Source organism: Pundamilia nyererei, unplaced genomic scaffold (genome assembly GCF_000239375.1).
Source record: "Pundamilia nyererei isolate P.nyererei 1_Seehausen unplaced genomic scaffold, PunNye1.0 scaffold00036, whole genome shotgun sequence".
Classification (NCBI taxonomy): domain Eukaryota; kingdom Metazoa; phylum Chordata; class Actinopteri; order Cichliformes; family Cichlidae; genus Pundamilia; species Pundamilia nyererei.
Window position 1 is genome coordinate 2,282,160 of NW_005187437.1, and position 27,667 is coordinate 2,309,826.

Consider the following 27,667-nt stretch of genomic DNA (forward strand, 5'->3'; position numbering starts at 1 on the left):
ACCTTAACCTTACTCTAACCTTAACCTAACTTTGACCTTAACCTCTAACCTTCAACTAGTAACCTCTTAACTCCCGACTAAAATCCATCTGAGCTAAAGCAAGATAAACCAGCTTCCTGCAGCCTCTAATCAAACTCTAACTTTATAACAACGTAACCTTCCCAGCCCCATTGTCCTTTGTCTTGTGATCACCTATATTTATATGGTCTCCAGAGTTATTGCAGAAATGAATAAATTGTCACTTTGATTTTGCCTGGTTTTTCAATGACTCTTAAGTAATCACCGTGGCACAGTAACACTGTTTGTGGCTACAAAACGTTGAGTCTTTACAGACTAGGCAAATCTAGAACATAAGAGATACCCTGATTTTCCACTTTAATCACAATGTGAATAAATGTAGCAATAAATTAAACTCCAGTACAGTAAATGTCAACAAATGCTTATGTTAAAAACATAAATGTAAACTTTTTGATGTAGAAATATATAACATAGTCCAATAGAGCAAAAAGGAGCATTGTAAACCAGGCAGAACTTCAAACTCAGTGACTGAATCCTAATTGCTGGTATCACGAAAGATGGCACAAAAATGTAATAATCTGACCGGAAGGTGCTGAACATTTTCACACCCCTCGTTGCACTGTAAAAAGTATGGAAAATGCAGGGCTGAGATTATATTTTTTAAAAATCCAACAGATTTATAAAACTATGTGTGCATTTCAAAATCAACAGAAACAGTTGCAGTTTCACTGCAGTTTCAATGTCAGCTTAATAAAGCTATAAATATGCCTGATTCTGTTTTATATGCCTTAGTCATTGTGCAGCCCCACAACCATCACTTTGTAATCAAGCTTCTTCCACTACTCATTAGACCTGTCAGTAACAGTGGTGGGAAAAACAAGGTGTAGTTAAACAGACCCTCATGATGTCAACATATAACAGTCCAAAAGCAGAACAAGTGTCCGTAACACTGCCGAGGAAAAATGTCACACTCGGGAAAATATCATCAAAACTTACTTAAACAGATCCTCTGTATTTTCTCTGGGCAGTATGCATGACTGCATGCCTATACATGGGCCAAACCTCAAATGTTAGGCTCAGTGGATAGTGAGAACCCTTGATCCTTAGCCCTGTGGGTGCAGGCAGTCTATGCCAAGTAGGAATAACCAAGGGCACATTGTTGCCATGAGTCATCCTTTGATTTTAAAAATGCAGACTAAGAGAGAAGCAATACTGCGGATACACACACAAAAGCAAACAAACTCTAAAACTGGGTGAAAGAGAGAAAATTAATAGAGCCGCTAAAGCAAGAAAACAAAAAGGAATTATAAAAAACAGTCAAGAGTGGAAGGACAGTTTAATTTGAATTTGAAGGGGTTTAAGTTAAGCTGGCTCCCCTTCCCACACCCAAAGCTGTGCTTGTAAGGGAAGCATTTTACAATGCAACATTTCAAACTACACTTAAAAAGCCCACCGGCCAGTGACTGGATAAGCTCAATATTTTATTGTCCCTAATGGGACATTTGGCTTGCAGTCAGCCACGTAACACAATACAGCCTCACAATAAACAAAGATAGAGAAACATACAACTCGCAGTGAAATGAAACAATTGGAAAAAGCAGGGAGATTGAATAACTGGGGATATGGGATGAAACTTGAGGTAAAGAGCCTATCTGTCACAGTTAAACAGGTTTATGACTTGTAGGATAAATAAGAACTTCAGCCTGTGTGATTTAACTTGCGGTTGCCTGAAGGCACAACCTGAAATTCTTGCTCAGTGGAGATTCTTCCTCCGCTTTTAACATGTTAAGGTTCAACGCTAATGTGGATGCTCAGTACTGAATAGTTGCAGTTTTTACGGACACCTTGTTCAAGTTCAGCTGGCTGGAAAAACGCCGCAGGAGCATAACTTGTCAACCTAAGAAACCAAACCTCTCGTGCTTGCCTCATCACCCTAAGTTACAGCCACGACCGAAGGCCAAAAAGACAGCAGTAGGTTAGCGCGATAAAACTCCCCATTGTTTTGTGATACCGGCAGTTAGATTGTTCTTTTTCTTTTAGCCCCCTTATATGTACAAGATTACCCAATGGTTTAATCGCCAAGTTTGAGTGACCCATCTAACCCAAACACCTCCTCTAACTATTACTAATATTAACCTTGAACTTCACTGATGTTGTGTCTTCATTTTTGTGTCTCCTCCAGTGGGTACCCCGATTCGAGGTAAGATGCTTAACCATCACGATAAAAACAGGAGAAAAATAAAAGACTTTAACTGACACATAATCAAATATAACCACTTCTAATTCCGCCAAAGTGAATAAATATGGGAAATAATCAGGGCTTTCCTGGTTTTAAAAAAATTACAACCTTTTTCTCTTCCCGCTTTCATTAAGACCCCATTTGTGTTCGTGTTCTGTGTCACATTCGTCATGTATGTTTGATACTCCCATGTTTAATGTCAACACTGATGTGCTATTCTTCCACCTGTGTGTGTGTGTCAGTGTGTTCTGTGTTTGTATCTTCCTGTTAATATTAAAAATCAGGAAACTTTAGATTAAAAGAGCAAACAGATGAATGGTGAGGCCTGTGAGCTCTGCTAGGAGTTGTGTTGGTTTTCCTTTAGTTTTTTTTTACCTCTGACAATAAAGTTTTAGGTCATCAACAAGTTCATGGCAGAATGGTTGTTAAAAACAGTTTTTTCCTCCAGCCCTGCTTTGATATCCTCCTCATTTGTGCATAAACCGCAAGGACGCTAACCTCATCTTATATTTGAATGCACCTCCCTGAAAAAGATAAGATATCAGGGGCAGCAAAAGTTACAAAAGTTGCTTTAATTCCCTCATGTTACTCTACGGGATATAAACCTATAACTGCAAATTTAGGAAGGCTGCTGAGAAAATGCCAGCATGGGCATCCTTTTAACATACAAAAGAACTGCTTTTATAACTTCAGAGGATGAATAGACGAATGGAAGGATATCAAGGTAAGAATGGAAGGACACAGGTGTGAAGCGGTGTGACTCCTGTGAATTACACAAAGGCTTTGTTCAAATAATTCTTCTTCTCCCCTCATTTTTTTCCCCCGGACATTTTAACTTTCCTTTGTAATTATCTATCCCACTTTATAACTGAAACATTCAGTCTCGGTTGATTCAGCGGGGTTGTTGTTAAACGCTTTTGTTCCGCAGGCTGAGCAGGTGAGTGAATATCTCAGTTTCCCATGGTTGTCCATGTAAGCAAGGGGATGAATTCAGCTCGTGTTTTTGATTTATATATTTATTAATTCCCCTGAGTTCCCTGATGAAGATAAGTGGAAGAGCATGGATGGATGTATGGATGGATTTAGATGTTATGATAAATAAGGGGAAAACCCCACAGTAGGTCCAGAGGTCCTCCTTCCTCAATCGTTTCACACAACCAGTGCATGGAAATATTTTAAACGGTACCATGTTGTCACACATATTAAGGCACATCACAAGAGTCGGCAGTCCAACACAGCCAATCCAAGCCCTCCCTGCATCTTCTCGGTTAATTAAGAAGGCCTCATAAATCATATTGTGACAAATGTAACTTGTGAACTCTGCATTTGCATAATGACTTAAGCAGCTTGAAAAAGACGATTTTTCACCCATTGCCAATACTGACCTGCTGTCAGGAGTGTATGCCGCATATGTAATTACAAAACAAATTGGGTAGGAGTTGGAGGTGGACTAAAATTATAATAGAAGACTGAGGCGTTTGAGAATGACATGTTCATATGGACCTATGAACATGCAGGTGTTCTGTGTACAGATCTTTAGGGAAAGCATTGTTGTCTCACTGCCGAGTCGTTTCTATTTCACTCTGTGATAGAGTTGATTCCCATAATTTACAATTTCAATTAATTTTAGTTCCATACGAAGCCGTGCAGGTGCCAGCCTTGAGGTAAGCGATCGCTGTATAGGTAGCTCTACTCCCTACCTGCTTCATTACTAATTTCATGGGAGCGTTACAAGCCACCAGATGGGCTCTGACAACAGTGGCATCACACGTGGAGCCTCATGCTGGTGCGATCACAGCATAATGACCTTGGGGTGGTGGCAGAGCGTTGCGGAGTGACAGCCAGGACACAGACAGAGGGGAGAGACAGTGAGAAAATGGCAAGTCCAGACTTGGCTGCCATGTAGCGCTACTGGCTTCTTCATTTATGCAGTTATTAAAGCTGCGGGTACACAGCTGAAGTCTGTAACTTCCAGCGTGTTGTCATTTATAGCTGCAAACAGAATTGATGTCCCATAACTCAGCAGTTCTTTGTTAATTGTGCAGTTCTGTTTTCTGAAACAGCTGTTACAAAACTTAAATTAACCAGCAGTTTGTGAAAATGAAAAACAAAATTTTGGTTTGCTTTGGTTTGGTTTTTTTTGCTTTATACACCTCAGCCGCAAAAGGTTGATGGGGAATTATCGTCACCCTGCCAAGCGGGCAGACGGGTGGCCAGGCGAATAGTGTGGACACCCAAGGTTGTGAATGTGATAACAATAGGTACAGCTACTAAAAATCTCAAAAGATTTTGAACTCAGGGTCAGGTCAGAGGACAGCATTTCTGAAAAGCACCTAGGTTTTTCACATTTAAACCATAGGTGCATCTACTTGAGGGGTAGCACTGGCTACCCTTAGAATTTTTTTTTCAGGTGTGGCCTGAATACCTTTCTCAGTTATTAAACACATGTCTTTATGTGTTTGCACTTTTATATGGTAAGCATACAACATTTGAAAAAGCTGTCAGTAGAAACTGAGGCATTAAAGTTTCATTGGGATTGCAGTCTGCACTCTTCTGTGCATTCAGATGAGTTTAATGCATGTACTAGTGAGGTTATTGTGTTTGTGTGCCCGTTCATACAGTAAGGTGCTAATTTGGGGTGTTAGTGAGAGCTGGCCAGCCGTTTTGTTCACCGCCTAAACAAATCTATCAAATCCTGCTGGAGCACACTAATTGAATTACACAAATGGGACTTTGGGGGGGGGCACACATGGCAAAGCTGCTACAAAGCAGCGACTGGGGTGGGAAGACCACAGCTTTAGGCACTTTCTGAAATTAATCAACCATGCTGGCTCCTCCTCGCCCTCCTTTTATCCCCTCATCTGTCTTTTTGTTTTTCTATGCCTGTCTGTCTTTTTAACTCTTCCTCCCACCCTTCTTTTATTTTTATGGGGTTTTTGGGGGCTCTTTTTTTCACTTCACCTCTCATAAAGGAGAATTTTGTTCCACTCATTTTTCTCTTTTTTTCCACATCTCAGTTTGTGATTTTTTTTTTCCACCCAGGCTTCATATTTTTTACCATCAGACCTTGCTATTTGGTATGTTCTGTGCTTGTTAGCTACAAAAAAGGACAATGAAGTCTGTGAAACATCTGAATGGTCCCTGTCTGTGAATAAGATAGCTCTCTAACCTTGACTTCTAGACAAATCTAGTCTGCTTGTAAGTTATCGTTCTAAAATTATCAAAATTGGCATAAACTGAATAGGACAGCAAAATATATCTGCTTTTAACAGTTTCTCAGCAAGAGTGTTTGTCCCTGAATCAAAAACATGTGTTTGTTGAACCTCGTCTAGGCAGTCTTCTTTGTTATCGCACCTTGGCACCTCAGTCCTCTTCTTCAGGTCAGCCTGCAGCATGTGGCACTTTTAACCAGGGCAGCCGTCACAGCTGGGACGAATGCTCCATTACAGCCTTCTTTATCAAATGAATGAAGGCAGTAAACTTGCTGCAAGACAGTCAGAGTGAGCAGCAGGGGAGGTTGGAGGTTGTGGGTCTTTGTGGTCACTCAGACTTAGAAGATCGATCAACCTGGATAACTGATGTCATTAGGAGACTTAGCCACTTTTTTCTCCTTAATGCTGACCTTAATAGTGTGCCATGCATTAATCACTGAGTAACAGACAGAAGGGTATCTTTTACTGCTCTGACCTAGTAAAACATGAATTATAACTCAGCAGAGGCAGTTTACTAATGATTATTGTAGCTGTTGAGCGGACAGCCGGAGCTCTGATCCATTCCCAGTACATCTCACATAGTGTCCTTGAAAAGTCAAGTGTCCTTTTTAAATGTCCTTAAATTAGAGAGCAAAGAAATAAAGTGGTAACCACACAGTAGTTCTGTATTATGCTGGGCTGGAGTTAAAGTTGTACACTTACAATATCTATTTATTTATCTATTGCTATGAAAAGTGGCATCACTCAAATGGTTAATCTGTATTCAGGACAGGACAAAACATTAAAAACAACATTTTTTTCTGTAGTAACTGGAACCGCAGCAGTGATAAACCTGCAAAAACTGATTTTGTAACTGGAGTAAAGTACGGTTTTTGTTTGTAGATAATATATAAAGTAAAAGTACCCATGGTTTTTGTTCATGCAGACATGATTAGGAGCAGATTAGCACTAACACGAGTATTTTCTTTTCTGAAAAAAACCCTGTGATCTGTGTAGTTACAGCAGTTTTTATTTGTGATAAGGATTAATAGCTGGAGACAAGGAAGCCGTGGCATTAAGACCCCATATAGGATAAATTTAATAAGCATGTGAGCAACACTATAAATTGTTGTGTTTATCAGTAAACACCAAGTGTTTGAACAGACCCGGTGCGTGTTTTTCTTTGTGTTATGTTTGCGAAAGATAATTTTCAGCATTTATTTCATTTCTTGTGCCACTGGCCACTCGCACAACAGGCTGGCAGAGCAGACAGAGCGCATTATGCAAAACACAGAGCGCAGCCATTTAAAGAAACAACACACAAAAAGAGAAGTGATAGGAACAAAAAGACACGTGGGTCTTGGTTTCTTGTGTGCACACATGCATGCTGCAGCTCCAGATAGGTCATCAAAAACATTTGTTGTCTTTATACCTTAATATTATCTGGTCTTAGACTGCCTGCCTTGTCACTGGCCATTGCAAAAAAGTAATATTATTATTTTTTGCTTCCTCTTTATGTGGTGAGATAATTTAAATGAACTAAATCATTTACAAAAGAGCAAGCCATAGCTCAAGGAAAATGTATAGCAAAACGAACACGAAAAACTGTATTTAGCCCCGATTTTCAAAAGGCAAAGTCACAGAGTCAAACGGGGTTTTTAGTGTTTTCTTCCTAGAATTTTTAAGAAATACATTTTCTCAGAATCATGGGAGGCCTGGAGGCTATCCCAGCTGTAATAGAGCAAGTTATGACAACTTTAAGACAGAAGCTAATAAATAGTGTATATTCCCCCTTCTCTGACATTGTCCCTGTACATTTTTTTTTCTTTCGCTTCCTTTCCTTCATTTGCTTCTCTGCTTTCAAGCATCTTGTGCTTGCCTTTCTCTCCTCCCGAACGTTTTCTCCCATGTTCTGCAACTAGAAAGACTCTTTTGTGTGTTCTTCAGAGCTTCATATTGAAATAATAGCTCGAATGTGTAATGAAGCCAGTAGGGGCTTGGAAACAATAGATAATCCTACCTAGCATGGTGTCTTGGAGCAAATGAAACTCCCCATCTTCTCTCAAAGTGTATTTTTTCTCTCTTTGCACTCCCCTCTTTGCCAGAAATTTGCAAACAACACCAAATGTTGTTAATAGTTGGCTCTCAGTGCATCATTGAGATATCGGTGGTCATATTTTGTTTACTGTCAAATTACACGTGATAGATTGATATTTATTTTTTACTAGAGGAAAATGATCAGTAGCCGCCGACAGCACGTGACATAGAACATCACTTGTTATTCAACCGTGTGGTAACAGTTAACAACGAGGGGCTTCCAGCGATTTTATAATTCAGCGCAGTGAGTGAGGGTGACAAGCCGCTGGCAGAGCTTTCTGGAAGCGTCCACCTGGAGTTGAACTTCACACAGTCCTTACTTTGTGGTCTCCCTTGTGCCGAGGCACTCAGCTTCTGAGCACATTCCAACCCACCTGCCACCGTGCTGGCATTTGCTGTTCCAAGTGCACATCAAACAAATCCAAATCAGATGCTTGCATAAACCCACGGCGAAGACTGTGCCACCTGCACTCTGCAGGTAGATTTTTTTCATTTGGTTCACGAGCTGTGTGCCAGGAACAGTTTCCCCGTGAGGGATGAGGATGATCTGAGTTTTAGATTGAAATGAAGAGATGCTAAAAAGAAAAAACAAAAAATAGAGCGCCATAGATTGCTGTGGCTTCGTGTCTTTATTATTGTTTTGAAAAGCAAAAACTGACCCAAAGGTATAAAATAGTCATGAGGGAAAGTGAGTTATCTTTATAATTAAGCAGGATCAATGATCTCATTTGTGGCACAGCTGAAGCACCTTATTAGGCCAACGTTCCAGAATAGTAGCCTTGTTCAACACTGTGTTCAATCTACTTTGCTGATGTGATGGAGTAGGTTATGCTATATTACAAAGCATCCAGGGAAGCTGCTGGCATATTGATGCTTCCTGGCTAAACGTTAACGAGCAATGGTGCTGTGTTTGTCAGAGAGGCCTCGGCTGCAATCTGTCTGCTGAGCCAGCCAGAAGCCCTAATGATATCATCAGGAAGTGCCGTCAACAGCGCTCTAATGAGGAATGATCTGACGCCTGTTGTTTCACCTCCCTCCTTTGTCCCTTGCACCTTTTTCTTCAGTGTCGCCAGGCATTTCGGTTTACTGTATTTGCGCATAGTATATAAGAAGCACTGCCGGTGAGAAATAATGTCTGAAAGTAGCTCAAAGGCGTCTGTTTTCGAACGCATAATAATGACAATAAGCGAGAAAAGAATGGGGGTCAAAGAAAGTGGCACACAAAATAGAGTAAATGTATAAGCGATTAAAATGCTTAGGAATTCAAATAACTGAACAGCAATATTAAAACCTGAATATTAATAATAATAATGCTTTATTGTATGTATTCATTTGCAAGGTTGTTTGAGCATTTGTCACAATTTTGATGAGTAGTTATCACATGATAGCAGATGGGCTGGAACGCTGTGGATGTGTGGACATTTTCTCATAAACTCTCCCCCTGCACCAGCGCACACACGCACACACACACTAACACACACACTCTCCTCTGGTGAGCGTTATGCAAAGGGTGATTTACTAATCTCATGGGGTTTACAAGACCATCTCAACACCCTTTCTCCATTACCTTTCAGCATCCTTACATCATTACTTTATTGCACTTTCTTTGTAAGCGATCTCACATCTTACACGAGTTGCATAAACCAGCCTACTGTAGCTACAAATCCAGTGTGACTGATTCAGTCCACATTTTTATTCATTTATTTCCCCCCTTCTTTTTAATCTGTGGATGGCTGAGTCTGGAGTGGAAGCCAGTTTGTCATGCCAATCTGCATAAGCATTGCGGAGAGAAGCAGATCTTGACAAAGTGGTCCTGAGAAATTCAAGATACCCACCATTAAGAAGATTGTCTGACTTCTTCATGCACTGTCACAGACAGATTGACTAATCATTTCCTCTCTGCTTCCTGTCTCTCTGTCTTTTTCCTTCTTTTTTTCCCTGCCTCTTTCCCTCCCCGTCTCGTCTTTGTTCAATGTCGTCGTTTTCCAGGTGCCTTGCAGATCGAGAACAGCGAGGAGACGGACCAGGGGAAGTACGAGTGTGTGGCGTCTAACGTGGAAGGCGTGCGCTACTCGTCCCCTGCTAACCTTTATGTGCGAGGTAGGGAGCAACCCGGTCAAAGAATCAGGCCAAGAAAACAAAACAAAACAGGAAGAATAATAAAGAAATAAAACATCTACCCATTCTAACTAAAATAACTTGACAGTGCAGCTCAGCCATAAATGGCATTACTGTTGAGCTTAACAAATGATAACTGCTTCCATTCTAGCCTAGTTGTATTTGCACCAAATGTATTTTGCAAAATAGTATTACCCAAGTAGTGTCAATATTTTAGCACTGATCGTATTGCCTGCCCGTAAATGTAATTTCATATGCACTGAAACTTCCAGATGTAAAACTATAATTGACCAACTAATGTTCTTCTCTGTTATGATGTTATGCTCCATTTTTTCTTTTAATGCCCTCCCCTACTCACTCGGAAGGAAATGTGTAGCACAACAAGCCGTATGTCTTTACTTTATCGGTTGTAAGACACCTTTTACCTGTAACTGTGTGCCCGATCAAATGTTTCCCGCGCTGTCAAAGTTGGAACCCAAAAAGAGTCCGGAAGGACGTCTTTTTGATTAGTTTTTTACAGGTAAAGGAGCACAACGGTAAGTCTGTCTTGATTGAGTGGCGAGGTATTATCGCCCGCCAATCAAAACCTTAACCCCTCAGCCTTCTCTAGATTTGGAGGAGGAGAACTGAGTAGGCTGCTCTGTTTAAAAAGAAAAAAAAGATTATAAATAGTATACATCCTCTATTTCTTTGTCATGCTGTTCTGGAGCATAAATCCATAGTATTCCCATGTTTCTTCTTTGGTGTATTATCTATAAAGGCTTTTACAGTCAGTAGTAATTTTGGCTGGAATGTTCGAGCAAAGCGAAGATATAAAAAACGATCAGTCACAGGGAACATAGAGTTTCATAGGAAACAGACAATGAAGACAAAAGCGTACTCTCCACCACTAATGCTAAATGACAATGGATCCCTGTTGAGGGAGCTTTAATAAATTGAAGCAGATGCATTTTCGACATGGTTTATTTATACTGTGCATATTAAATAAAAATGCCTCCGTATCTACTCAGTTTGTTCCCTCTGCTGTGTACCAAATAACTTTGTTCCCAATAAATAATTCACTACTCTGACATTATAAAATGGGTCAGGGAGCTGCTTTTTCATTATTATTGCTATTATCATACCCTGTGAAGTAGCAGCATAGGAAAGGGAAAAATTCCACTGTGAAGAGCTGAAGGTAAAAAAAAAAGGGTTCATCAAGATTAGTTTCTGTTCTTGCCAGTGTTTATCCTGGAGGCGCATGCTGTCTCTTCTGTGATGCGGGCAATGTCAAGTAGCTATCCACCTTGCTAATACGTGGCATAGTAGGTGTTAAAAGGGTCATTGAAAATTCTAGTCAAGTACTCTACAGGCATCATTAAATACTGATGAATAATTATGGGAACACTTTGTTGACACAGCACTGGGATGTTCAGCAGCTCCTTTGGTCAAAACATATATATACATAAATATATATATTCCGTGATATCATTTCCAACAATTCATGCAGTCTCCATGAACACTGGCTCCATCAGCATGCCTTTAAAAGAGTACACAAGGGTCATAAATACTTAAGTACTTTCACGCTATGTAACACACTTGTTATGCTTTGATGGTGTCGACCTTTGTCTGTTTTCAGTTAACTTTTGTCAATCGATTCTTGATACTTGATGTTGACTATGTTTTGTTCACAAAGCAAAATGCACTTGAGATTAGCAGCTGCGGTAGGGACCAATTAAGAGCAGGAAATATATACATATATAAAAATCCTAAATTAAGACTGCAACCCGACTGAAGGCCCAACAACGGCGCTTCTGATTGGCTTCCAATGACATTTTTAGTGGGACTGCCTTAAACTGCAGCTGCTAATTTCATCCCAAACTGTGTCTTTTTTTTCTTCTTTTCAATCTCTCATTTGTTTTTTTTCTCCTTTTTTGTTTTCTCTTGATTTTGTTTCCTTCTCTAATAAAAGCAAGTACGGCCGCAGCAGGAGCTTCTCCTCGTGGCTATAAGAAGCTTATGAAATTCTGAATTATGAGAATGGAAAGCTTGATGTGACTCCAGTGGCGCCTCACTTCCTTTTTTTTTCTTACCAGGCGACAGTGCGGCCACTGGGGTGAATCTGATTGTTTTGGTTCAAGTTTATTTACGGGGGTGGGGCAGGCAAGTGTACTTTCAAGACGGGTTTCACTGATAGCGGGGAAAGGGAAAAGGAGTGGAAAAAAGATGAAAGAAAAGGGAAATGTAGCTGCAGCTAAACACCTTGAGGTGGCTTTTTTTACTCTCTCTGTGTTTCCCCTATTTTTCTCTTCTCCTCATGTCATTGTGTTCTGCATCAACCCCTTTACATCCCTCAGAGCTTCGAGAAGGTTGGTGTGTTTTTTCTTTTTTACTTTTTTTAACCCACGTTAACAAATAATAAATTCAACATGTTGGAAAGAAAAAATTTTAGCTGTATTTGCCTATTTCAGAGCTCAATTGATTACTAATTTGAAGAGATACTAATCAGCTGATCCAAACTGCTAAATGATTATGAAAGAAATTTTGATTTCTTTTCAAAGGAAGAAATGATGAAAGCAAACCCGATTAGCTCGGGTCTTGTTAATTTACTTTTATGTTTGCATTGTGGGGCCTTTTCTCGTTTTGCATCCTTTGGTATTGCTTCTGCATCTAAAGGCTTTCTTGCATGTGCTGAGTGGAAATGCAGCGTGTGGAAATAACAGAACCTGTTGCATGATGGGAGAATGTAACTGCGCTTGCATGCCTCTTCAAAAGCCGTTTGGCCGCAGTGCTCTTTTTGTTTCTGCATTCCTTTTTTTTCTTCAGTTCTCTTTCTTTGGTTTTGGTTGTATTTTCCCTAACACACCCCTTTTTTGGCTTACTTTTTTTTGTTTTTCCCTTTATTTCTTTATTTTTGTGTTGTGATTATAGTGTTGTGTTGTGCGTTTTCCTTTAGTTCCTTATCTATTGGTGACCCTTTTTTCTGTTAAAACATCAGTCTCTTTTTGTGGTTTATTTGTCGGTGAGATTTTTTTTTTTCAAAAATGACGCTGCTCTGCTTCTTGGGTCTCGGAGTGCAAATGCAAATGTCGAATGAAATAATAAGTGTGTATACAGCCAGTGTTCCTGTCATCTTGTTTATAGCGATCCATTACTGGAAAAATTAGACCTGATTGGGCCTGATTGGCTTCCATGGTGATTTTAGGCAGCCATTAAGGGATGCCATTTACAGTGTCGTGTGGATCAATAACAATATAATGAGTTTGACATCAAATTTGCTGTTGCTTAGCGGGTGCTCAGAGATACTTTTATTTTCAAATGGCGGCAGCTAGAATGTGATTGGTTTTGTTGAATGACTGCTGTTTGTGTTCCCTCGCAGTCATGACACTCCATCAAATTATAATCTATTATTCAAAAGCCCTCCTTCCTTTGTACACACACGCACACACACACTCCCTCTCTTTTCCTCATGGAATATTGATATCCAGGTTGATGAAGCTTCTAAAAAGCGCAAGAAAATGCGCCGTATTTGTATCTTTCATTCGTGTTATTGTCCTGGCACAAAAAGAAGAAAGTGCTAAATGAATTGGAGATCAATGCAAACGTTGTTTTCTGCTTAACTGTAGATTTGATTGGCTTTGTGCAATAATCAGATCTTTACTGAACTCCATGTCACGCAATTTTGGGAACTCGTATATACATGTGCATTTCATAGCTCCGCTAGTCTCGAGAATATTTGAGATAGATCTACTGGGTTTTTTAATGGAGCAATGGCTTTATGTTAGAGGTGTTACATGGAGTTAAGAGAGTCAGATCAGGAATACCATTCTTTCAACTAGAAGAGATGATGCACATGCTTAGTACCAGTCTCTTTTTGTGGTTTTCATGTGTATCAGTCACCAGGGACTAAACCAACATATCTGAAAGTCATAAAAAGGACTACTACCGCAACAGCAAACTCATTACCAGATTACATGCTTTGGTATCAGTCAGTCCCGAGTGTATATATGATTTTCTCAGGCAACACCATATACCAAATTATCCAGAAACGTTGTGTTTTATCTGTCTATCTACCAAATAGCCAGATTATTTTAATTAGCCTCTTTTGTTCCTCAAGATTTTATGGAAGTATGAACTACAGTAAGCCCAAATATCAAAAATAACCCCTCAAAGATTTAGAATTTAGTGGACGTAGGACGTAGGTTTCAATCCCAAGCTACAACACCTATTCCATTCCTCTGAAATCCACAAACCCATCCTTTGTCCTTAAGTAAAGTCATAGGACTAATATAGGCAATTATCTCAGATCTACTAGTTATTATGGACAAAGTGGAGGTTTTCCCTTCCATTACCTCTATTTACCAGTTGGCTGTCAAAGAGACTGTAGCAGTATGGTCTATGAAAGTGTTCACAAAGTATGCTAAAACCACGCAAAAGAAACAGAATAAACCTGGCTGTGTCTATATTAAGTCTGTAGCTCTTACTTGAAGTGCTAAAAATAACAGTGATGCAGAAAGACTGCGCTGTTCTGTACGCATGTGCATGTTTACCCTCCTACGGTGGTATCTGCTTGGTTTTGAATGTGCTTGCATGTCCTGCTATGCATTTGTGTGTACTGTTGGGAAAGAAAGCTAGATTACACCTTACGTTCTCACTGGCCAAAGCAAAAATCCTGCCATCTCTATTAGATGTTTGTCTCAAGGAGTCCCCCGAGATAATACCCACTTTAAAAAAAAACATGTTGTTTTCAGAAATCTTCATTTTTCAGACAAAGCAAATGTTGTATAGCCTCCTTATGCTATATATACAAACATACTTTCTTTCAAAATCAGAGTAATAACAATCATTGTAGGTATCTTTACAGTGAGGGGACATACTTGCAGTATCATTTGGCTGCTTGTCATCTACTTGTAGGACAATAGAAAAAGAGTGATTTGCTTTGAAATCCCCTCAATCTACTGCTTGCTATTATTAGATACCCATGCCACGATTCTTGTCAGGTTCCTTTAGGTAATAATTTCCAATCTGATGAGCCACCCATAGTGACTGTTTAGCACTGGCGCAGCCAAGGTATGTTAATACAGACCGACCCCTGTGGCTTATATGTAAATGCCCAAGGCCTCTCCCAGGCAAGTGTGACTAAAGGATCTCTATACTGCACCTGTGTCCTCAGGCAGCAAGAGGGTGTAATCTCAGCTTCAAGGTGACACTAAAGGCTGCACATTATTTTGGCTTCCCCCCTCATTTTGGGGCAGCAAAACCTGCCTCACCAAAATGGCCGATAATGTCCACCTTCTGACCTCTGTTTTTTGGCACAAATCCCTCCACAACACTGCCCACTATTAGAGTTAGTGCAGTACTCTGGCATTCTCTCTCGACTGCTTTTCACCTCGTCCAGTGTAAGGCTTCTTGTCTTTCTCTCCACATTGGGGCTTGAAACAAGATTAAATGTTGTTAGTACACTACGTTTGGTTTGTTTTCTCTTAATTCCAAATGGGCCGGCTGGGCTCCTGGTCTCTGTGAATGAGGAGCCTGTCCATGCAATTGGGATTCTTTCTGCTTTTTTTCCTATGTTTCAATACATTTGTGAGGTAGTGTAGGAGAAGGTTTCACACACATGCAGACAGCTTATCTAAGCTTATCATAGCATTACTCAGAACATTAAGTCGTATCGCACCAGGCCTGTGTCCGGTCAGTAATATCAGTGACCCATTTGCATGTGACATTGACATTTAGATGTAGAATTAATGTTGTGTTTTCCTTAAGATTTAAACATTTTTCTGCCAATCTGGAGTTAGAACTGAAGGGATCTTCAGCTCTTGATCTCCTGTAGTACCTATAGACCAAATTCACTTACCTGTCTTACACACGGTGACGCTGTTGACAGGTAGACTCACCTGCATATCATTTATCAGTAGATTGCCCAGTACCAGGAAGCCTTTAAGCAAGGATGTTTTTGCTTATTGGCTCCGTGAATTGAACATTACGTCACACACCAGCCACAGCCAAAAGTTACCAACATTTGGCAGGTGACTGGTGTTAGATGCCTGACACTATAGGTACTCAAAGGTAAACAAAGACATGTTTATGTGGGGAAACCTCATTCACTCAGCCACTACAGCTCCCGGTCCATTGGCTGACCTGAGCCCCAGGGAGAGAAGCGCTCCCTCAGACACTCTTTGATTGGAAGTTTCCCCCAGATAACCTTGTTTCCCCTATTGAGTTTTCACCATTATTTTGGATTGGAGACCAAAATTCAAGATAAAAAAAACAAGCAAAACAAACAAAAAAAACATCTAATAGTATTGATGCATACCTATTTGTTGAACACAGCTGCACTCTGGTACTGTCTATGCTGTTCGGACGTAGTTCTTTTTGTGGATTTGTTCAGTTTCATTTGTTTACTTTAATTTGATTTCGTGTGTGTGTGTGTCTGGAACAATGCTATATTTGGGAATGGATGGCATGCTTGGACGGGCTTGGGTGACATTTTTTTCGATTGTATTGGTTATCTGGTGTCTGCCCAAATGGATGGGGGCGCACCTGTACATGTCACTCATGCCGTAGCCACACCCATGCATGTCCGTGTGAGGAATGGGCTGCCCTTTCACCTTTGTTGTTCAGTTAGGACATTTTTGAAAAATAAACGCAGATATATTTTTTTTTCCTTTTATCCAATTCAACATGTTTTTCGAATAATCTACCCCACTGACTTTTTTGAGTCTGTCATTTAAAAAACAAAGTGTATCTCAACTGGATCAGGGTAGAACAGGCTTTTATAGAGCCACAGTTGCTTCTAATTAAAAAAATTTTGTTCAATTGTAAAAATTCAGAGATTTGATATTTTTAAGAACAGACCTTTGTGGTCTATTTTTACCGTTGATAATTTTGTGCTCCACAAGAGAGCTTTTTTTTTTCTTTTTCCTTTTTCTCAAAAATCAGTAATTACATTTTTGCCCTCAAGGTTAGGTCTTGTCTTGGTTGTAGAGTTGTGGCCGGTCACAATAAACTATTGTTAGGATGTACACAGAATATCTCAGATGACAGAAAACACAACACGGGATGCAGAAGGTTCATAGTCTGCAACTGGAAGGACTGTCCAAAGTGTTTGTTACATGAGAGCAAGATGCATTGGTTTCTAAGACTGCTACATGTTAGAGATCATGTAAGCTCCCAGGTAAAAATCCCCATAGTGTGTGTAGGTGATATTTGTGCCTTACTTTGTTGGAAAAGTTCAACTGTCTCATGCAACGATCATATGAATCCCATTTGGATCGACACGGTGTGCTTTTGGAATGCTACCTATCCTTGACGCCACTCTCAGTCTCCCCCCTCCCAAATCTCCCCCTCAGTCTCTGCGTACCACCTCCACACACATCACACCTACCCATCCCAAGACTTCCGAAGTCACATTTGCATTGTTGTGCAAAGTTTAAGGTGGGGAGAGGGGGACGTGAAGTTGAGTCTTGATTTTAAGCCCCAGTGTGTGAGACTTCTAAACCCACTTTCAGTCATTATTTTTCTTTTTTTTTTTCTTTTTTTTCCAGAATCACAGTTTACTTATTCTATCCCCACTTATATCCTCCTCCTCCTTCCCCCTTTCTCCAAGAACCCCAAACCCCTCCTCTTCCCCTTTGCGTATTGTATAATTTGTCTGCGTGCCCATACTCTGCGTCACTGTATGTCTGCCCGTCTCCCCCTGTCTGTCTTGTCTACTGTCTTGCTGCTTGGGTCTGTTTGGTTCTGCCTTGTGTTTGTCTCTCGTCCCTGTCTTTTCCGTCTTGTCTATCTCTGAAGTCATCTCTTCCATTTAGTTCATAATTTTTTTCCTTCTATGCCTTTTTTTTTACTTTCCTTCTGTCTCTTTAACCTCTCCATCCCAACAGACATCTTGACTTAGATGTAGATATTGTTAAAGTTCATACATAGAAATTATAGAACCCTGTAACAGTCTGTGCCTTTTTTTGTTTAAATTAAACCAAAGTTTTTGTTCAGATAAATACAAAGGAATTGTGCATGCTATAATTAGAGCAGTGCTTCAGCTATTGTCACCCACCCTAGATTAAGATAGGAAAGGAAAACCCAACATTTTATCAGTTTACAACAACTGTGTGCTAATTTGTGTTAGCATTAAGCTAGCCATCCTCTTGCATGTTACTATCTCCTATCAAGTGTTTGCTGGGATGCCTCTCATAAACATGGTGTCTTTTGCTAAATCATGCTCTTTCACTCTCCAACTTTTGCATACTCTGCACAATCATTCCTATACCAATGCAAAAAACAAACAAAAAAACTGCACACATACTATATCTATATATACACATGCAAGTACACAGTACCGTTTACACCTTTCCGTGCACTTTAGGCTCATTATCAACCTCCTTCCACTCAGATCTCCAGTCCTATCCATGAGTTTTGAGGTTCTCCCTGTTTTTCTCTCTTAGCTTTCATTCTGTCCTAATTCAGTTACCTCTGTTTCTCCTTTTACCTCTTCTCTGTCTTATCCCCTGGATTTCTGCTCCCTGTTGATCCAGTTCTGTTTCCTTTCTTCAACACTCTGTGATAGTCGACTCTCTGGCTACAATTATTATAATTCTTTTTCTGTGTATTTCTAGGCACACAACTTGTTCCTCAATACTTATTTTGTGTTAACTGGGACTGCGATGTGACAATGTGCCACCATCACATTTTGTCACATTAGCTAAAGAGAAACAAAGTTTACACAGCACTGAAGCGGGTTATTCCCTTCCCCCCCTTTTACCCTCCTCCAACCTTCCCTCTATTTTTCTTCCTCTGTCACTCTTTGCTACTCTGTTGCCTTTCTTTCTATACTTCCCTCAGATGTCAAATCCTCTATCTTGTACTTCTACTTTCCTCTCCAATCGTCTTTTGTCTGGGCATGCTAGCGACCCTTCAGTTATATTCCTCTATGCATTTTATCTCAATTTTTATATCTGATTTTGTTATCATTTACTCCTTAATTTACCTCGATCTATTTATGCATGCTGTCTGTGAAACTGATAGCTGCATCTATCAATGGAACCGTGTCAGATCTTAATAAGGCTTTGTCCAGTGGATCTACCCTAAACCACAAAAATCTGATTAAAGTTTCTCATCTTTAAGCTAACCAGGAAGTAGAGGCAGGTGTCAAGTGGCAAACATATGCTAGAATGTGTTTAGTGACCTCATGGAGATGGTCAATAGTCAGTAACCCTACACTTCCTGTGCTGTGGGAGAGGCCTGTAATGGCTAACTTCTTGTTTGGCATGAGTGCCTGATAGGACAGGAAGTTCCAGGTTGCCATGTTGGTCTTATGTGATAACATTATCACATGGCCTTTACTACACACTCTCATACTTCGGGGATAGTTTACGCTGTAGTTGTATATTTGTCAGAAGTTCAGTCCCAAAGATGAGAAACTCGTAATAGATTTTTGTGTCTTTAATTGTGCTGTGATGGGTCAAATATTGGTCAATGGAACCTTGTTGCTATGAATCGTTGCTTAATTGTTAATCTATATTGTTGTTGAAGCAATTCTGTTAGTTTAGTTCCTTCTCATTATTTGTATTTTTTTTGTTTATGCTTTAAAAAGTCTAGTTTTATTTTGTGTTTCAGTTCACATTTACCATGTTGAACCTTTTGTGTTAAGTATTTTCTGGAGAAAGGTCCATTTTCATCGGCCTCTCTTGTTACCTCTCTCTCTCTCTCTTTCTCTCTCTCTCTTTTTTGACGCCCTTGCCCTCTGTTGTCATCCTCTCCCCCTTCCTCATGCCTTCTCCCAGTCCGGCGGGTGCCTCCTCGCTTCTCCATTCCACCAGCAAGTCAGGAAATCATGCCCGGTGGTAGCGTCAACATAACGTGCGTGGCAGTGGGGTCGCCCATGCCTTATGTCAAATGGATGCTGAACGCTGAGGATTTGACGCCAGAGGATGAGATGCCAGTGGGTAGAAACGTTCTTGAACTGAGCAACGTTCGTGAGTCAGCCAACTACACCTGTGTCGCCATGAGCAGCCTTGGGATTATTGAATCTATGGCACAGATCACTGTCAAATGTAAGAGAAAACTGTGCTTGTGAAGACCGGTGCCAATGACCTAGATAGACTTCATAAGTTTAGTTAACATAGACTACCTATTGACATTATGTTCAGTTAAGTTTTAAACATACAGAAAATTGCTGACTTGCCAAAATATTCCTGTCTCTGGAAAAAATGCCCAAGCCTCAAGTGTGTTTTTTATTCAAAGTTAAGTTTTTTTTTTAACTGCTTTAATTTCTGTTTTTTTTTTTTTTTTTACCATAACAGCTCTCCCAAAGCCCCCAGGTACCCCCGTAGTTACGGAGACCACTGCCACCAGTGTGACCATCACCTGGGACTCAGGAAACCCAGATCCAGTGACATACTATATCATCCAATATAGGGCCAAGTCTCCAGACAGCAAATATGAAACTATGGACGACATCACCACTACACGTTACAGCATTGGCGGCCTTTATCCCAACACAGAGTATGAAATCCGTGTCTCAGCTGTCAACACAATTGGCCAGGGTCCTCCTAGTGAGCCGGTAGAAACTCGGACTGGTGAACAAGCCCCGGCCAGTCCACCAAGAAACATTAAGGCCCAGATTCTTCCCCAAAATACCATGATGGTTCAGTGGGAAGAGCCAGAGGAGCCCAATGGGCAGATTAAGGGCTACCGTGTTTATTACACCATGGATAACTCCCAGCCCATGAGCCTCTGGCAGATCCATAATGTCCAGGACAGCCTCATCACCACTATCCAGAGCCTAGTTCCTCAAGAGACCTACACAATCAAAGTTTTAGCATTCACCTCTGTAGGGGATGGACCTTTTTCAGAACCCATCCATGTCAAAGTACTGCAAGGAGGTAAGGACTCTATACCGACTGAATTTTCCTAACTGGGTCAGCTCGGCTGCTGGTGTTGAAACTATGTATGATGAGCATCTGTTCAGTGTTCAGAAAATGTTGAAAGCACATTGTTAGGTAACTTTAAAGTAAGTCATACAGAAATTCTTCAAACGATATGGCCCCTAAAGCAGAAGGCTTTAGACGAATGCTGCGAAAATGGAAAATAAACAGTTGTTTTTTATGAATCTGTTGCATCCTATATTTTCTGAAACTTTGAGCAGACTGTGCTCGGTGCCTAAGAGACATTGTTTTCTTTCCTGCTGTGCAAACTTCACATCTCCAAATGATGTTACAATATGTTTGATCATTATAGTCTGAATAAAAAAAAAAAACCCGATTTGAGAAAGAAGGATGAGCTTCAGGGCACATCCACTTTTAGACACCGCAAAATAAGTAAATTCTCATTAGCCTAAATATATTATTGCATTGGTATTTGGAGGAAACTTGTAACTAATTTCTAGTAACCTATCCCACTACAAAGTCCTCTGCTGTGTTCTTCAGTTCCAGGTCAACCATCTAAATTCCAGGTTGGTGCTGTGTCCGATACCAGCATTCAACTAACCTGGGAACCCGCCTATGAGAAAGAGGGAATTATAAGTTATGAACTTCGTTATATGGAAAGCACTTTTGGAGGCCAGGTAAGAATCTTAGTGTTTGCTGGTTTTTACATTCAAGAAACGCTTATCGGACGTTGCACATCGTTTAAATTCAGACTTGTCAAAAGGCATATTTTTAATCAACAGATGAAGAAAACATTTGGACCCACAACATCATATGTTGTGGAAGGTCTCCGTCCCAACACAGAGTATCGCTTCTCCCTGGCAGCCATCTCTAACAAAGGCATCGGAGCCTTCACAAATGACATTACGCAGAAGACCTTGCAAGCGAGTATGTAGCCCTTTATTCAGTCTCCCGTCTAACTTTCTTTTCGCTAACAAAGAGGTTTTCCTATCTATGCCACAGTTAAAAAAACATCATGACTGTACGCCTTTGTGGACCATTGCTACACTGAATACTAAACTGAATTTCTAATGGAGTTTTGTGTTTTTTCCCCTTTTCTCTGATGTCAGCGGTATCATCACTTATTCCTTAATAATGACTTCCTAATCACAGTTTAAAGCTGATTAACACCACATAGCAAACTGATTTAACTGTTGTGTTGTTGAATTCTTGCCGTTTGTTGTGGATTCATATTTCTGTATTTGACCTTCGTATTGTTAACCTTAATGAACCAAAACAACGGCGGTATCTTCTACCTTGGTGGCAAGGTGGTTAAAAAGAAGCTACAAAGGGGTAAAGACTTTTCAAACTGAGTGTTTTGCATTTTTATTTTTAATTTGAGAAATATTTTATCTTCTAAATTAGCTGTGATGCCAAAATGTGAGTGTACTCTGTCAAACATATTGAGTCTTTGTGGACTGACAATTTTGGCAGTTTTCTTTCTTTCCCTTCTCAATTTTGTTCATATTTGCTTCTCCTTTGTCAACAGCAAGTGCACTTCCCACGTGACAGAGACACAAAAAATGTCAGTTCTCCTCTGAAACCGCCAAGGCTCTTATATGAGCTGTATGTCTAGTAGCAATGTGAATTTAGTCACGAAAGACCAAAAAAAAAGAAAGTAGTAGTCGCCTAAATTACTAAAATGCCCACCCTCTAAATTTATAGCAGTCTGTTCTGCACTGATTATTTCATTTTACTGATGGTAGAAACACAACTGAATTATTCAAACCATCCAGCTAAAAATAACAGCAGTGATATCATAGTGCACAGTGGTGGGGTCTGTGGGGAAAGAAAATACCCACAGCTTATCCAGTCAAATGCAGTAGTAGGTACAAGAAAAACAATGTATTAAATTCATTGTCTTTTGGGTTTATTATAAATAAAAAGCACAAGAGTGATGTGTATTAAGATGTAATGCATTAATGGTGAAGAACCTTGAAAATAGAGCTGGATTTAAGGGATTACTGGTGGATCTGAGCCAGTCTTTGTAATAATAGAGAAGTCAAAAACGCATGCTTTGTTGGAGTGGCTATTGTTATTCTCAATAAACTGCATTGTGTAGATTTAGAGAAATTGTACACCGACAAAGGAGAGCCATGGCGGGAGAGAGACTTCTTTTAACACATTTTCTGTTTCTACCAGTGCAACTTGTTGGCTGTATCCCCACATCTGGATGTGTGTGGGGGGGCAGCTTTGAAACAACCACGTCACAGTTCTTTTTGTTACTGCTAGGCAGCAGAGCTACACAAGCAGTGCATAGTCACTGAGGAGGGCGCCACCTGCATGCCATACTCACTCCTGCCCACTTGGGGTGCTGTTTTAAACCTAACACTGCACCGCTGATCTTTAAGCAGTCTTGGCATGATAATACTCTGTGTTCATCCCTCTTTTGTCTTGGTGTCTTTTGAGTGTCTGTGCACATTTTCACCTATCATTGTGTCTTTGTGATTTCCTTGCCCGGTAAACCACAAGCTGATTGGATTGGATACGCCTCTATCTTCCTATCACATCCCTATTTCAGCTCTGTTTCCCCTTTTTTGCCACTTGTTCCCCTGTGCATTGGAACAAAAGGTCCTCCTCCTTTGAATGGCTTGACATCACTTTGCTCACTTTGTGTCCTCTCCCTTTTATGTTGACTCTTTTGGAAAAGGTTTTCTGTTAGATGTTTTATTGATTTATCAATTTGTATTTATTTCTGGGTTCTCTGAAAGAGTATTGGTTTGGCATCATTCCAAACAGTAGCTTGCTACTCTTTTTGGCTTTGTTTTGAGGGGTGGGTGGGGTGGTGGTTCTCGTATGAACCGTAGTCCACCGCTGACAAAGCAAGTACAACACAAGAGACGAAGCAACACACGGCATATTTGCCTTTTAAGTAAATATGGGGCATAACAGGCTTAATTCTTCCTCTGAGTTGCTTCATCTATGCATTTTCATTGGATGATAACGATATCTAGCTGCCCATCTTAAAATTTAATACTACTCTCCTAGATATTTTTATCGAACTCCGTTTTCTGTAAATATTGTGTCAGATATAAGTTCTGCTTTCCATAATAGAGTTGATATTAAATATTATTCTAGTTTTAATTTTAAGGTTTATCACCGCAGGCACCAGAAAAACCAAAGAATAAGTCAGACAATGCAAAATATTTCCCAACACTACACATTAAATAATGTAAGCTTTTTCGATGCTCTGAGGTAAGTGGTTGTGTGGTTTAGAGATTCAGTCTGCCATAACATTAATCAAAGACCATCCAGTTTATAGTTTTTTGGGGTTTTTTCATTAAACATATCAACAGCAATTGGAAAGCTACCTTAAGCCTTTTTATGCTTAAAAATATTTAATAGCTGCAGTTCGGATGCTTATACAGCACAGGATGTCTCTAGATCTGTAGACATATACGGTATAAGTTTTATTAAATGGCTTCATAATTGAGCTAAAATTGTCACTCTGTACATCTGAAAAAGCTGAATGTGTTAAGGTCATTATTGACATATAGATGCAAAGAAGCAGATCTACCAGCGGTTTAATAGCTAGTTTTATCTACTGAGTACACAGACACTAAAAACTGCTACACATGCGCATATAATACTCCTACTTTACAGTATAATGAAGATTAAGTGGTTGCTTGACTGAACTTACTGCAGTTAATTTTAAAGATGAATAATTTGCTCAGGAGGAATCAGCGTCATTAGGTCAAAAACTAGAGTAAATAATAAAATGAATTAATATTGCCTTTGCCTGTTCTGTCCAAACACATTGCAGAGCAACAGCATACAATCCCCCCCACGAGACCCACTTCAACTGGGTTTGAATCCACCGCGATGTCTGGCAGACTGAAACACTTTGCCACAAAGTGAAAAGAAAGACAGACAACATGATTTTCCAGTTTGCTTCGTTGTCTAGTATCTGTGGTAAAAATGTTCACATATTGTTGAAGTTTGTGCTCAGTCCAAGTAGCATTACCCGAGGCTATTGTCATGGGGACCATTCTGTCAAGAACTCAGAAAAAGTCACTTCAGAGAATAACAATTTTCTTGGAATTCTCTCACGACCTTTAATTGCGCTACTGCGATTGATGCCAAGTAACTTATCAAACTAAAGAGCACCAAAATCATTTCATTTGGTGCTCTCGGCCAGTGTTTTAATAGGCCGGATTAAATACAGCAAATGTTATTGGCAACAGTGGCCCCCATTCAGAAGCAAGGCCCCATGGGGTATGCTGCCATAGTCAAACCAGGATGCGATAACTTTTGTGAAACCTGTCAGACGTGGCCGGAGTGGGTCCACAACCTGAGAGCCAGGAGGTGCTCCCAGCATTCCTCTAGCTGTTATCCACGCACAAGGCAGGGTAACAGGACCTGAGACAGACCCTGGGAGTGGGTGTTAAGGGACTGCAGGGCCCCAGAGTCGCAGATAAGAATCCCATTTCATAGCGTCAGAATTAATTTCATGCTTTGCGATGAGCTTTGAGCCAAGGCCCTGGATTGTCAGGCTTTGTTACACATTTAGATTATACCTAGAACCTGCCAGTAGCCACTCAAGGGCTATCTCTCAAATTAAAGTGGCAGATTCTAAATCCTCTGTATTTAACCAAACAAGCAGTCAGCCGCCAACCCCCGACCCCCCCTCAATGCGCACAAACACACTTACTGTAATTGAAGTGGGTTTTTAGATATATTGGAATATTTGTGTAAGCCACACCACGGCCATTTGGCATCAGTGGAGAGATTAATTCCATAATGATCTACAAATTCGAACATCCTGTCATCTGATGAAAATACAGTGCAGATATAGACATGTGCTTAAAATCTGATAGCAAAAGCACGGGCAATCTGTCATGTGCAGGGTTCATTTCACAACAGGCACTCAGTAATAGCTTGTGTAACTAAAATTGCAAGCATTAATGTATGTAAGTTGCTTGGCTCCCGAGGCAATTTTAATCTGAATGTAGTCATAATAATTAGGTATGCTACCTGCACTTGACATTATTGATTTTATATCCAAAGCACCCGGTCACATCACAACAGACTTAAGAGTCAGAGGATATAAAAGCAGACATGACTAATTATTTGTCAAAGAGCATTTTGGGCAAGTCTTTCAGCGAAGCTTCAAAAGAACCTCAAGTGAAGCATTAACTGAGTTTCTTCTTTTGTGCTCGTATAGTTCTAGTATCCGTAATCCTGCCACTGGACTTCCTGGGATATGCACTTTATTAAAGCTGTGCCCCAGCCACTCTTAAACTGTTATCAGGCATGAGGATGCCTGTGCACTGTGATAGCCTGGCCACTGTCAGTTTCATAGCCATTTTCTGCCTACAAAGATTGAGAACTGAGCAATCGTTCTTGACGTGGAAGGTTTGCAAATACAATATGAGCGAAAGGAAAGAAGCTGAAAAGCTCAAAATCCAGTAAGACCTTAAGTAAATAAGCCCATTGGACACAGAAGGGTTTGGAAACTGTGGCTGAGGTCCTGTTTTATTTGTTGTGCGCTAGAACATTCAGTCTTCGCTGGGAGGAGGCCTGTCTTATTCTCAGAACTCCTGTTTTTTATTTCCTTTTAAAGCTGTTCTACCCAAAGTGACATTACAGGCAGAACACTGTCATTAAACTTTTATGAATTCCACAACACAAGCTTTCCATGTTGCTTCTTCTATTATGGTGCCCTGGCATTCTCGTAATGGCACTAAGCTTTACAAAGAGACATAGGCACAGGGCTATGAAATGGGATTTATTTTTGCAAATTGCAAATAAAAAAGGATGTTTGTGTAGTTGGCCAAATGTACTAGAATGGAATATCTTGGGAGGGAGTATTTTTCCACCAACGCTTCCACCGCTCACAGTCTTGTGGACCTTCCCAACCGACAGTACAGTATCAGACAGCCCTGGCTACAGCATAGAGCCAACTCTTTCTCTCAGAGTAAACCCAAAAAAGGGGGTTAAAAACAAACTCTCAAAATTAAAAGGTGGCTCGCTGATTTCTCTCAGAATTTGCGGCATGCTTTCTGGCGAGGAAAGCGTTGTCGCACAGCAAAGTTGGCTCATTCTGTAGTCAGGTGCTGGTGGTAAGAAAGTCTTTAAAATTGTGTGTTTTTGGGAGTCAGGTACGTATTATGCAGACAGCGCTTGTGTTTTCTTTATGTTTGTTTGCTTTTCAGAATTTGAATGTTCTTATTTTGTGTTCATGCAGAGTTCCTTTTCCATGTTTACTCATGAGTTGTCATCTTGAACTTTAACTGTTGTTGTAGTTTCTTTTTGAGTCACCTGGGTTACAGAGAAATTTGTTTCAGTGCCCTCCTTTTGTTCATAATTTAGTTTTTCAGACTTTGTTTTTTCCAATGTTTTTATTTCTTTTCTGCTTTATGTGGAATGCTTTATTATTTTATTTATTTTGATTGTTGTGGTTTGTTTACCTACATAATAGACAAAAGATGTAATAATGAACTGGGTTTGTCACATCGGCAGGGACCGTGCATATTTTCAGATTAAACTTGTACAGTGCCATTGGATAGAAACATTTTCATCCAATTCTTCCATACAGTACCAAAGCCTGGATGAGAAGGGTTATCGCCCCCTACACGGCACATTTTCTGGACAAGCTCAAGCTGTCTGAGAACTTGGCTCAGATCAGAAAGAAAGGCACTGAGTTTGGTCTAGAAACTTTTCAAAGACCACTTCAGACACAAATAATAGACACCATGTTGGACTGATTTAATACTGTAAAGAAATAAAGGACAGATACAAAATCTCTTTATACGAAATCTTGAATATCTATTGCAATATATGTATTAGTGCTGTAGGCGTTAATCTCATTAACGTCATAACTACATTAACGCAGCAAATCTCCGTCAACGAGTTACCGCGGATCGCCCCGTGTGTGGGGCTGCATGGCGTCAACGCGTTAGCATGGTAGCTCGTTAACGCGTTGACGCCGTGCATCCCCACACACAGGGCGATCCGCGGTACTCTCCTCAGTTGTCTGACTAAAGTGCCTCGTTTGCAATAAAACACTACAACAGGGGTGTTCAACATAAGGCCCGGGGACCAGAACAAGAAGGAGGGCATAACATTTGCAAATTAACAGCTTAGACCTCTCCATTGGT

At 40.3% G+C, this 27,667-nt stretch overlaps 1 protein-coding gene across 15 annotated transcripts in view; it reads left to right on the top strand.

The window, feature by feature from the left end:
* The window catches only part of ptprsa (protein tyrosine phosphatase receptor type Sa), a 223,126-nt gene that overhangs the window by 138,146 nt on the left and 57,313 nt on the right, over nucleotides 1-27,667 (top strand). For 7 of the 15 annotated variants that reach the window (XM_005730285.1, XM_005730292.1, XM_005730287.1 and 4 more), the window contains 7 exons: nucleotides 2,201-2,218; nucleotides 9,535-9,645; nucleotides 12,000-12,011; nucleotides 19,425-19,694; nucleotides 19,944-20,525; nucleotides 21,069-21,205; nucleotides 21,311-21,455. In XM_005730285.1, the coding sequence (XP_005730342.1) occupies nucleotides 2,201-2,218; nucleotides 9,535-9,645; nucleotides 12,000-12,011; nucleotides 19,425-19,694; nucleotides 19,944-20,525; nucleotides 21,069-21,205; nucleotides 21,311-21,455 (1,275 nt within the window). The remainder of the gene's footprint in view (nucleotides 1-2,200; nucleotides 2,219-9,534; nucleotides 9,646-11,999; nucleotides 12,012-19,424; nucleotides 19,695-19,943; nucleotides 20,526-21,068; nucleotides 21,206-21,310; nucleotides 21,456-27,667) is intronic. The other 8 variants (XM_005730291.1, XM_005730294.1, XM_005730299.1 and 5 more) reach the window with 3 other exon arrangements.